General features: G+C 42.0%; 1 protein-coding gene across 2 annotated transcripts in view; it reads right to left on the bottom strand.

The window, feature by feature from the left end:
- acot9.1 (acyl-CoA thioesterase 9, tandem duplicate 1) overlaps window positions 1–13,090 on the bottom strand; it is a 70,254-nt gene that overhangs the window by 49,260 nt on the left and 7,904 nt on the right. For both annotated transcript variants that reach the window (XM_060832882.1, XM_060832883.1), the window contains exons 3-8: window positions 9,592–9,618; window positions 7,553–7,598; window positions 4,639–4,809; window positions 4,478–4,515; window positions 3,016–3,096; window positions 168–271 (exon numbers count right to left, since the gene is read on the bottom strand). In XM_060832882.1, coding sequence (XP_060688865.1) covers window positions 168–271; window positions 3,016–3,096; window positions 4,478–4,515; window positions 4,639–4,809; window positions 7,553–7,598; window positions 9,592–9,618 — 467 coding nt within the window. The remainder of the gene's footprint in view (window positions 1–167; window positions 272–3,015; window positions 3,097–4,477; window positions 4,516–4,638; window positions 4,810–7,552; window positions 7,599–9,591; window positions 9,619–13,090) is intronic.

Consider the following 13,090-nt stretch of genomic DNA (forward strand, 5'->3'; position numbering starts at 1 on the left):
ATACAAATGCAGAAATTGCCTTTACTTGGTGTTGGTTAGACCAACAGACAATTTGAGCGATGCCTGAAGATCCAACAGCCATTTCAAATCTTTGTGCGCTCAGCAATGATCGTGTTTAATTTCCTGAGGCAATTACTGGTATTTTCTTTCAGAAATTGTGTGCTAACCTGAGATACATGCATCTGGACTTCCATGGAACTTTTCCCAACCCAGGTGACATTACCAGTGAACTTTAGGTCACAGTCTGGCCGTATCATCTTTTTGACGAGGTCTGGAGAGAAAACAAAATAAAAACAGCATTTCAAATGTTTGTACTTCAAACAGAATGAGAGCACAAAAATATTAAGACAACCTGTAAATAATGTACAAAAACAAAACATTGCAGACGTTGAAAACTTGAAATAAAACTGAAAGTGCTGGAAATACTAAAATTAACTCTGTTCCTCTCTCCATGGTTGCTGTCTGACCTGCTCTGTATTTTCAACCTTTATTACAGCAAATCAAAACTGTGATAACCAGTTGCAATATTAGTGTAAATTTATTGATTCAATGACCAAAACAGCCAAATACATTCATTTGTACTACTACCCAGAATAAAAGAAACATCCATCAGGCTTCTCAAAATATGAAATGAAAGTCACCGAAGTCCCAGAGGACCACTGACTGTTCTGTCATTAGGGTAGTGGTGAGTTTAACCTGAGGGTAACCATACCTCGAGCAAAGGGCAAGGTTCAGAAAGCAGGGCCTTCACAGTTACCTCAGCCAGAGTAAGAATTGAACACAGGCTGTTAACATCACTCTTGCGTGCAAACCAGCAGTCCTGACAACCAAGGTGATCAACCACAATAAACTAACCTGTCTTTTGTAAACAAAACCTATTCTTAAAAATACACGACGACTAACATCTAAACTGTGATCCGAAATTAAAATTATCTCCTTAATCTCACATGCAGATACATTCAACACAAAAGGACAAGTCTCTGCAAAGATGATGGATTTTTTAAAAAAAGTGTCTGCTGACATCACCCGTACTGTAATCCGGAAATGTGCGAGCACACAATTCCAAACCCACTATATAATCATTTCATGACCTCACGCTTAAAGGCCACACTGTGTATATGCAGACAAGCAGCGCAATATTGAAATAAGTTTCAACGAGAGTGAGGTTGGGACAGGGTGGAGATAATGAAGGTACAGCGGGGGGAGGAGTGAGGACACACAAGGGGGAGTGGCGCGGCAGTGGGGCGTGTGGGGGTTTGGGGCAGGGGAGAGGTCCAGGAACACACTTTCTCCACAACCTCCTCCTTCCCAACCATCTCCTCCTCCTTTTCTCTCTCAGCAGATGCTAATCTGTGACATGAACCTATTATTTTGTCATCTAGTATTTTATCTAATGCTTTGACAAATATTTCATTAAAATTATAGATTTTCTTTTTCACATTCAAGGCTATGGACTAAATGATGGGACTTGTGTAGATTTAGTGTACCTTTGGCTATACAGACTCGATGGACCGAAGGGCCTCTTCTGTATGATTCTATGATCAACCTTCAACATAACTACAAGAATTCAATAAGCGTATTCAAGCATGATCTGCTTATGACAAATCTGTACTGATTCACTTTAACAAACTCAATGGCTCTTCAACATTTGAAGGTTTTTTAATCCCCTCATGTTTGTTGCCTGGACAGTTGATGGATCAGCCACCAATGACCCTAACTCACCTGAGGCTAAAAGTGGAGAAAAGCAGGCACCTGAGTAGTGTAGGGCTGCACAGGGGCACCAAAACAGGGAGGGGCATGCGAAGAGGATTTGAGTACAAGGATAAGAATTTTAAAATTGAGACACAGATTGGCTAGAGCCAAAGTGGGTCAGTGAGCAAAGTCAATGGGTGAACAGTATTTTGCGCTGCAGAAACATGAAAATTAAAACAATCCTTGCAGCCCAATGGACAAGTAAATTTTATATATCACAAAGTTACAAAGCACAAGGAATGGGCCTTTTGTTATCTGTTGGAAATGATCTCAGGTTAGCACTTGAAAGTTAGATCCCCGACCTGACTCTATAATTGGTCCATCATTTTGGCATAATGCCTAAAAGTGACTTTGCATCATTGTAGTATTACTGAAAACACATCGGGCTGATGAAAAGAAAACATTTTATGGATTCCATGGGACCTCTACAAAAAATATTCATATTAAATTCCTCTAAGTCATCTGGTGAAGTAACCAAAGCCATCTTCAATTGGAATGTACTCATTCACAAAGTGAAACGTTACAGGTACATATCTCCTGACTCCACTCCAGCATAAGTATCGCTTTATACTTTTTTAAAGTAGACCAGTAAGCTGCTTAATTAAAGGAAAACCTGTTAAAGGGTAGCATCCCCTTACAGGTGCTCAACTAAATACCCAGTAAATGCCATCCACGTAGATATATTGGTTTCAGTTGATACAATAATCACTAGAAGAAATCAAGGACTGCAAATGCTGTAGTCAAAACGTGTGGCACTGGACAAGCACAGCTAGTCAGGTAGCATTCGAGAAACAGGAGATTCGATGTTTCAGGCATAAACCCTTCATCAGGAATGGAGTGGGGGGGTCTCAAAGATAAGTAGGAGGATGGGTGCAGGGATGGAGGGGAAAGTAGCTTGGAAGACGATGGGTAGGTGCAAGTGGCAGGTGATAGCGATAGGTCAGAGGGGAGGGTACAGCAGATACATGGGAAGGAAGATGGACAGTTCAAGAGGGCGGTGCCAAGTTGGAGGGAGATAAGGAAACTGGTGAAGTTGACATCGATGTCGTGTGATTGGAGGGTCCCAAGGCGGGAAAATGTGGTGCTCTTCCTCCAGTCGTCGGGTGACTTGGATTTGGCAATGGAGGAGGCCCAGGACTTGCATGTCCTTGGCAGAGTGGGAGAGTGGACTGAAGTGGTTGGCCACAGACAGGTGGGGTTGCTTTGGTGCATGTGTGCCAGAGATGTTCTAATCATACAATTTTGAGAAAAAAGCAAACATACCTATTTCATCAACAAGGGCAGTGACAATAGAAAAAGGACTTCTAGGATTATCAGTTTTGGCATGGGTATAGCTAATCAAAACTGTAAAACAAAAGGAAATGTTAATTATATCACACTTTCTCAATAATCAATCTTCTGAAATATTAACAAGTTCTTACTCACAGAGTTATGTGCACAAAATTCAGAGGCTCTGTTACTAGTCTCTAATGCAGCTACCTTTCCATTATTGTCAATAAATCCCCAGTTCCTTTATCTTTTACCTTCTTTTCAATTGCCTGTTCCAACAGACTTTTCCTTCTGTTCCCAACCCAGAATGGTATATCCTCCTCCGATGCATTTCTTCAAACTTTTATAAAATATTTCACAGGATGTGGGCATCACTGGCAAAGCCAGCATTTGGTGGGCATCAGCAACTGCCTCAACAATGTCATAATAAACCACTTTTTTAAACTGCTACGATCTGGATGGTGAAGATGCATCCACAGTGCTGGTAAGAAGGGAATTTCAAGATCTTGATCCAGTTCCTAAGATTAGATTACATTTGATTAGATTCCCTACAGCGAGGAAACAGGCCCTTCGGCCCAACCAGTCCACACCGACCCTCCGAAGAGTAACCCATCCAGACCCATTTCTCTCTGACTAATGCACCTAATGCTATGGGTAATTTCACACAGCCAATTCACCTACCCTGCACATTTTTGTGACTGTGGGAGGAAACCGGAGCACCCGGAGGGAACCCACGCAGACACAGGGACAATGCGCAAACTCCACACAGACAGACAGTCAGCTGAGGCTGGAATCGAACCTGGGACCCTGGTGCTGTGAGACAGCAGTGCTGACTGCTGAGCCACCGTGCCGCCCCAGAAGAAGTGGCATTGATATTTTTCAGGGTTGATAGCTCGAGACTCAGAGGGGCACAATGTAATCCTTTAAAAACTGAAAGGTGGGAAGAATACTTATTAAAATCCTGGGTTTTTACCTCATACAACTTCCCACATTAAATAGAATTGCATTCATAAACAATTTACTCAATATTGTTCTACAGTAATCTCATACCCCACATACAAATTAGAAGGAGTAAGCGATTTGGCCACTCAAGCCTCCTCTGTCATTCAGTAAGATCACGGCTGTTCCGATTGTTGCCTCAACCTCTCTTTCCAAAGAACAGCAAACCCCCAAACCCTTTGACTCCCCATTCATCATGAGTAGACCTGTATTGCCTTAAAAACGTTTAACCATTTTAGCTGTGACTATTCTTGAACAAGATGATAAGCTGATAACTGGGATTTGGGACCTGAGGAAATATTGGATGTCATGTACATCAACTTCTGTACAATCGATCATCTTGATCATCGCTTTTACCACATATTTTACACAAGCTTTGCCATTCTAATACACCTCCCACTGAAGCAACGATATGTAAACAGCACTTAAAATTGGTTTAAAATAGCCAGGACTTTACCTCCAAATGAGTCAAGGTCTTCAAGAATCCTGCCAAATCTGCGTGAGGAAGACATTTTGTTTTGAAGGGAGTTTCAACATGAAAATACTACATGCAAACTGTTTGGTGTCAAAGTTAAAAGGTAATTGAAGTTGTAAAGCACAATTAATCAGTTGCTGTACCTTACATGCTTATGAACATTCAGGTATTTCTCCCTCAGGTTGGGTTGGCTTCCCAATGGCAGATAAGCCTCCAGGTAACTGTCTTTCATTCGTCGATGAGGCAAATGCTCCTGCTTGCTGACTAGTTCATTGCTTAATGAAGCTCTTTCCTTCATAGATTGGAGATGGTCACTGGAAAAGGGTCACAAGAAAACTAGAATCGCAAGCAAAGCAGAATATGAAATGAAGGTGGAATGGAGGGATAGTGATAATGGTGCAGGAGACCAGGGAAAAGTCAAAAGCAAAATAAAGGACAGTACAGAGGAGGCCACAGCAATTGTGGGTTCAGGGGTGAGGAAAACATTTTGCCTAAGAAATCTCAATTACATTCCTTGACTTTCAACCAGGCCTTCCACTACATGTTTGCTTCGGTTAATAGTTGCAGCAAGAAAGGTCACAAGAGAGAATGAAGGCAAAGGCAGGGAATAGGATCAGGATGTCATGGAAAGGAAGGATTATAGGCCTGTACAGGTAGTGCAAATGGGCAGCAATGTGGAAGACAACAGACAATGGAGGCAACTGGGAGAATGGGATGGTAGGTAAAAGAGGTAAAATACAACAAGGGAGCAAAGAGAAGAATCAAGCTAGGTTGGACAACAGAGATTGCATGGTGTCGGATACAGATGCTGGGCAAAAGAGCAGGTTACAAGTATCATGCCCAAGTTGCTCTGAGGATCTCCTATGATGCAAACCCAGCCTGTGCCTTGAACAGGTCCCTTAGCTAATCTGCTTTTCTCGTCCCTTCAATAGAAAGGAGAATGAGAGAAAGAGAAACTTGAGGTGAACATGAAAAATGACCCCGTCCCTGACAAATGTTCTTCTTCCCCAAACTCCATCACCCATAAACCTCTCCACATTGGCATCTTTCCTCTGTGCATTCATGTGACCCCATTCTTTCCCTGAGAATTGCTCACCTTCACCTCATCACCCTCCCCAGTCTACAATTTATTTAAACAACCAGTATTGCAAAACCTAATTCAAAAGTTGTAAAATTTACAGGTTAATGAAAAAGAAACTATTTTTGACTATTTGGAAGAGGCAGTTGAGGAATTACGCAACAAGAATAGCAGAACATATAAATGGGAAGCATCTTAATGCTTAATAAAATCACTGAATTAAACTAAAAATAGACTGGACAGCACCCACGGCATTCAAACTACTAAACCTGAAACTGAAAGAAATTTGGCAATCTTGCTGCACTTGATCATATATCCGTCAAATAAATGCAAAGCAGCAAAAACAGTTTATGGGAAATTATGCAATAGAGTGGATCTAATCATCTAGTCAGATATCATTCTAATATGGAGACTCTAATGGTGGAGAGGGGGGAGTAATAGGATTAGGAAGAGAGGGAGATGATAGGGAAGTGGGGTTCAGGGTGTAACAGAAGGTGGCAGTGATGAGGTGGGGAGGAGAGGAGCGAGAAAGGAAGGTGAAATAAATCTAGGAGGAATATGTGGGAAGGTACGGAGAAGAGAGAGTAGAAGATGGGAAGGGGAATGAGTATGTCCTGGAGGAAGGTGGAGTGGAAAGAGGTGAGTGGACTACGCTGAGTAAGGGTAAGGGTGGTCATAGTCATAGAGTCATATAAATGTACAGCATGGAAACAGACCTTTCAGTCCAACCCGTCCATGCCGACGAAATATCCCAACCCAATCTAGTCCCACCTGCCAGCACCTAGCCCATATCCCTCCAAACCCTTCCTATTCATATACCATCCAAATGCCTTTTAAACGTTACAATTGTACCAGCCTCCACCATTTCCTCTGGCAACTCATTCCAAACATGTACCACTGTGTGAAAAAGTTGCCCCTTAGGTCTCTTTTATATCTTTCCCCTCTCATCCTAAACCTATGCCCTCTAGTTCTGGACTCCCCCACCCCAGGGAAAAGACTTTGTCTATTTATCCTATCCATGCCCCTCATAATTTTGTAAACCTCTGTAAGGTCACTCCACAGCTTCCAACGCTCCAGGGAAAACAGCCCCAGCCTGTTCAGCCTCTCCCTGTAGCTCAAATCCTCCAACCCTGGCAACATCCTTGTAAATCTTTTCTGAACCCTTTCAAGTTTCACAACATCTTTCTGATAGGAAGGAGACCAGAATTGTACGCAATATTCCAACAGTGGCCTAACCAATGTCCTGTACAGCCGCAACATGACCTCCCAACTCCTCTCCTCAATACTCTGACCAATAAAGGAAAGCATACCAAACGCCTTCTTCACTATCCTATCTACCTGCGACTCACTTTCAAAGAGCTATGAACCTGCACTCCAAGGTCTCTTTGTTCAGCAACACTCCCCAGGACCTTACCATTAAGTGTCTAAGTCCTGCTAAGATTTGCTCTCCCAAAATGCAGTACCTCACATTTATCTGAATTAACTCCATCTGCCACTTCTCAGCCCACTGGCCCATCTGGTCAAGATCCTGTTTTAATCTGAGGTAACCCTCTTCGCTGTCCACTACACCTCCAATTTTGGTGTCATCCGCAAACTTACCAACTGTACCTCTTATGCTCGCATCCAAATCATTTTTGTAAATGAGTGTTATGGATGTGCCTTTAAAAGATGCCACTGTGGCATGTTTTGTGGATAATGGTGAGTGGTAAAGAAGTAGATTCACTATTGACTGGAGTTTGGGTTGCTGAGAGACCCTGTCTTTCTATATTGTCCTTCACATTCCTCTGTTCCTTTTCCTGTCTCTCACTTCCCTCCTTTTCATTGATGATAACAGGTGAGGTAAGGACAGCAGGGAAATTTGTTGTTCACCCAGTCAGAGCTCCACGGCAGCCATTACTGCCTCAGAACTTGCAATCCCACTGGAGCTCATGATCCCAATATTTTGTCCAGCTTTGATTTAAGAAATGCAGTCAACATACCTCCAGTTTTTAGATGCACCAACGATTTCCTGTAGCTTCGACCGAACTGAGCAAAAGGAGAACTTAATTAACATCTAATAAGATTTCCACTTGACTTTGAGAAAGTATTTTTCCCTCAAATTGTTGTTGCTGAGTCAATGATGAAGTCAAACACAAAGTAAAATGAGCGAAAAATGGAAATCACTATTAGAAACTCACTCAACATGTTAGACAGATTTTGCAGGGAGAATTTTCCTGAGTTTTGCTGGTAATTGAGCATTTCCTGACATCATCTTATTTTTAGAGATAAGAGGTTCAGTCCATCAGGGAATCTGTTCCAATATAAATTATTTATTTTTAATTATTCATGGGGATCGGTGGCTTACCAGCATTTATTGCCCTTCCTCTGATTGGCATGTTAGGGCCATTTCAGAGACAGTTAATGGCACCCCATTGCTGTAGATCTGGAGTCACATACAGGCCAGATCAGGTTTCCTTTCCAAAAAGACATTTTTACGACAATCAAAAATGGTACCATGGTTGCGATTAAACTGTCTTTATTTAATTCCAGATTTTCAAGATTCTTTTGGTAGGATTCAAATCTGTGCCCCAGAGCATTAACTTGGGTCTATGGAATACTAGAGTAACAACAATACTACAATGCCACCATCTCCTCAATAATAATGCACTACCTTTAAGTAATCAGTAAAGTTACATCACACTGGATTCAGGGTGAGCTAGCCAACTGAGTACATAATTGGCTATTGGCAGGAAACAGAGGGTAATGGTGGAGAGTTACTTTTCAGACTGGAGGCCTGTGACCAGCGGTGTTCCACAGGGATAGGTTCTGGGTCCTCTTTTGTTTGTCATTTATAGAAATTATTCCAATGACAATATAGAAGAAATGGTTAGCAAGTTTGTGGACAACACCAAAATTGATGGTATTGTAGACAATGAACAAGGTTTTATAAGATTACAAAGGAATCTTGATCAAATGTGTAAATAGGTGAAAAATGGCAGATGGAGTATAATCTGGATGAATGCAAGGTATTGCATTTTGGTACAACAAGTAAGGGTAGGGTTATACAATTAATGGTAAGGCCTTGGAAAAGCACCACTGGTCAGGCAGCATCCAAGGAGCAGGAGAATCAACATTTCGGGCATAAGTCCTTCATCAGGAATTCCTGAAAAAGGGCTTATGCCCGAAACATCGATTCTCCTGCTCCTGGGATGCTGCCTAACCAGCTGTGCTTTTCCAGCACCACCCTCTTGACTCCGATCTCCAGCATCTGCTGTCCTCACTTTCTCCTTGGGTAGTATTGTAGAGCAGATGGACCTGGGGTACAGGTACATAATTCTTTGAAGTTTGCTTCACATATTGACAGGATGGTTACAAAAGCATGTGATATGCTTGCTTTATTGCTCAGATCTTTGAGTATAGGAGTTGGGAAGTCATGTTGAGGTTGTACAAGACATTGTGAGGCTTCTTCTGGAATATCGTGTTCGGTTCTAGTTGCCCAGTTACAGGAAGGATATTATCAAGCTGGAGAGGGATCAGAAGAGATTTACCAGGATGCTGCCAGGTAAGAAAGGTTTGACTTATAAAGAAACGCTGGACAGGCTGGGACTTTTTTCACTGGAGCGTGGGAGGTTGAGGGGCGATCTGACAGAAGGTTATAAAATAATGAGAGGTATAGATAGAGTTAATGGCAGTTGCCTTTTCCCTAGAATGAGGGATTTCAAGATTAGGGGACACACCTTAAGGTGAGAGGAGAGAGATTTTTAAAAAAATGAGAGGCAATTTCTTTTTACACAGAGGTTTGTTCGCTATGGAATGAACTTCCTGAGGTAGTGGTGGATGTGGGTATAATTAAAAGACATTTGGATAGATACATGAATAGTAACGGTTTGAAGGGATATGGGGCAGGAGCAAACAAGTGGGATTAGTTTGGTTTGAGATTATGTTCAGCATGGACTGGTTGGACCGAAGGTTTGTGTCCATGCTGTATGACTCTGTAACTCTAACTGTTTCGTACCAACCTTCACAATGTGCCACTCACCATCATTCATTAATTGCTTGGAGTGCCCTGTGAAGAGAAAAAAAGGACTAAGATTTGAAGCAAAATGTGCAAAAGGCTCCAAGTCACAGATATAGAACCACAATGGAACTTAAGTCGAACAAACATTATGTTGTAACTAACAGTATCAAAATACTTTATTCTGTTTTTGCAAAGAGTAAACATCGTAATTTTTTTTTAAGTACAAAGTAAATCATGTAGAAAACTTAACAGCAGTGGAATTTGTGCAATGATCTGTGGTCTGATTTGTGTCACGTTCTCAGTCAACCTGATTTTATGAAAAAGAAACGACATTTTTTCTAAAGGATGTAACTAGCACAACAGGTAAGGAAGAACACACAGATGTTGAACACTTGGATTTTCAGAAGACATTTGCCACACAAATTCATTATACAAGACTCAGGCTTGTGAGATTGGGGGTACTACTGAGGATTTAAAGTGTGAATTTAGGCTGTTGTCACAAGCAATAAACATAAGTAGATTTTTATTAAACACAAAATGGCTTTTCAATTTAAAATAACACAAGAAAATGGCTTCAAGTTATGATTGACATTGTGAATCTGCATTACTGCTTTGCTGAGTTAGCTGAATTAGAAGATAAAGCAGACAATGGAGTTTTCATAAAATGAATCATGAGACATTAACTGACCACTCGAACTAACCTTGAGCTGATTTGGAGATGCCAGTGTTGGACTGGGGTGTACAAAGTTAAAAATCACACAACACCAGGTTATAGTCCAACAGGTTTAATTGGAAGCACACTAGCTTTCGGAGCAACGCTCCTTCATCAGGTGATTGTGGAGGGCTTGAATGTAATACAGAATTTATAGCAAAAATTTGCAGTGTGATGTAACTGAAATTATACACTGAAAAACTGATTGTCTGTTCAGCCTTTCATCTGTTAGAATACAGTGATAGTTTCACTTCTTTCATGTGTAACTCACAAAACCTTTCTTTTTAAAGTTGCATTCTCGGGTTATCTGCTAACAATGGTGATAGCTAGACAATATGTTGACGGTGTTGGACCTGTTGGGCCGAAGGGCCTGTTTCCACACTGTAAGTAATCTAATCTACTTGTAGCCAGAACTGAAGAAGAATCAAACCGCTCTAATGTTGGTCTCCTCCTCACTACTTGAAGTACTTGGGACATGTCATCTCTCCACAAAGTTTCCATTGCACTATGTCAAGTCAAGTTCCTAGGCTTTATTATATCTGCTGATTCACGCTCTCTGGAACACAGCCGCGTCACTCCTATTATCAGCTTCCCAGCCCCAATCACCACGAACAAGTGCGCCAATGGCTGGGTATGGTCAACTTCTGCAGACAGTGGATTCCAAACGCGGCTCTCCTCATTAAGAAACTGACTCCATATTTCCCCTACAAAGGTACATTTACCCTCTCTTCAGATGCAAAGTAAGCCTTTGATGAACTAAAGCAAGCTTTGTCAGACGCTCCAGCTCTGGGAAGACCTCTTTATGACAGACCCTTTCAATTGTACTATACCATTTTGGACGACTGTGCCTCTTCAGTACTTACTCAACTTCATGGAGATAAGCATTGTCCAGTTGCCTATTTTTCTACTAAACTTGACCCTATTGCTTTAGGATATCCCCGCTGCACCCAAATTTTAACTGCTATTTATCCCAGTTTACAATCCGCAGAGAATCTTATACTACAACAGGACATTGTCATCTACAGTTCTCATTCAGTAGTTGCCCTCTTAGGGAATTTACAAACTCATTTGACTGCAGCCCACCGAAACCGTACTGAGATTTATCCTTTTAAGCATTGTACTACCATTAACCCTGCTGATTTCAATTTTGTATACTTTGTAATTAGGATGTCCAAGTTCGGCCAGATCTCTCTGACACGCCAATCTCAAATCCTGATATCAATAAGTTCACTGATGGTAGTTCCTTTATTAATCATACAGGAACTCATCTTTCAGGCTATGCTACAGTTGATGACTATGGCTCTATCCTGGAATCTGCTGCCCTCCACAGCCCTTTTTCAGCCCAGCAAGCTGAACCTTTTGCACTCATCCGTGCTTGTATTCTAGGGACAGGTCTCCGTCTAACATTTACAGAGTCCCGATATGTTTTTGGGGTTGTACATGATTTTAGACAACTCTGGAGAAAGAGGATTCTTGACATCATCTGGCACTCCCATCTCTCACCGCCAGCTTGTCTCAGATCTTTTGACTGCACTCCTACTCCCAAAACAGGTTTCTGTTATCAAATGTACTGCCCATGGAACTGGCCAATCCCCAGCTGATATTCATAACCGTGCTGCTGCTGCTGGCTGCAAAACAAGCCGCTTGCAACCATCTTATGATTGTGCCTAAAATGATGAGTCAGACTGAAAGCTCTGACAAGGGTGGTTCTACTTCGGATGAACTAATGCCAACCATTCAAGTTGTTGTTACCTTACAGAGGGACACCTCCGAATCTGAAAGGCAGTTCTGGTCCAAAATCGGCTGTTGTAATCCTGTTACTAAACTACGGACCACTCCAGGTGGACAGATTTGTGTGTCTGATGAACTTGCTTTCTGGGTAGTTGTTTGTATTTATAATGCTACACAGTGGTGCTCGCTCAATGTCTGATTTGCTTTTAAACACTTGGTGGCATCTGCGCCTCCAGCAGATGGCCCAACAAGTAAGTGATGGATGCTTCACCTGCCAAGAACACTTTCCTTGCCCTATGGGACAGACACTCCTCCCCGGGGGACTTTTTCAAACTCTTCAACTTGATTTCATTGAATTAGAAAAGTGTCAAAACTTTAAGTATGTTTTAGTTATTGTTGGTGTTTTTTCTAAATGGGTTGAAGTTTACCCTACTTCCAAAGCTACTGCCAAAACTGTACCCCACTTAAGGAGATTATTCCCTGCTTTGGTATTCCCTTTTGTCTGTCTTTTGACAATGGTCCTCATTTTATTGGTAACATAAATGAGGAAATGTGCTCTTAATTCAGCATCCGCCACCAACTCCATTGTGCTTGTCGCCTGCAGGCTGCAGGTCTTGGGGAGCGTTGTAACCAGACTCTGAAAACTAAACTTGCAAAATTAACTTCTGAGACAGGCCTTTCCTGGGTTAAACTATTACCACTGGTTCTGTTTCACCTACGCTGCACTCCTGCTGGGAGAACTCGCTTATCCCCTGCTGAAATAGTTTATGGCACACCTTGGAATGACGCCATTGCTCCTGTCCACTTTCACCATATGGCAGACGCCATGTCCTCTCCTTAATTAAAATTTTGCGTGGGCTCAATTCTCAAGTATGTGCTGCTCACGTGAAGCTCCCTTCCCTTGAAGGAGTTCACAATATTGAGCCAGGCTCCTTTTTGTCCTTATCAAGAATTGGACACGCCGTGGCCTCCAAACTCTATGGGAATGATCCTTTCAGGTCCTCCTCACCACCCCAACTGCTGTTAAAGTGGCTGGGTGTTCTGCTTGGGTTCACATCCATCATTGAAAAAAGGGGG

Source organism: Hemiscyllium ocellatum, chromosome 12 (genome assembly GCF_020745735.1).
Source record: "Hemiscyllium ocellatum isolate sHemOce1 chromosome 12, sHemOce1.pat.X.cur, whole genome shotgun sequence".
Classification (NCBI taxonomy): Eukaryota; Metazoa; Chordata; class Chondrichthyes; order Orectolobiformes; family Hemiscylliidae; genus Hemiscyllium; species Hemiscyllium ocellatum.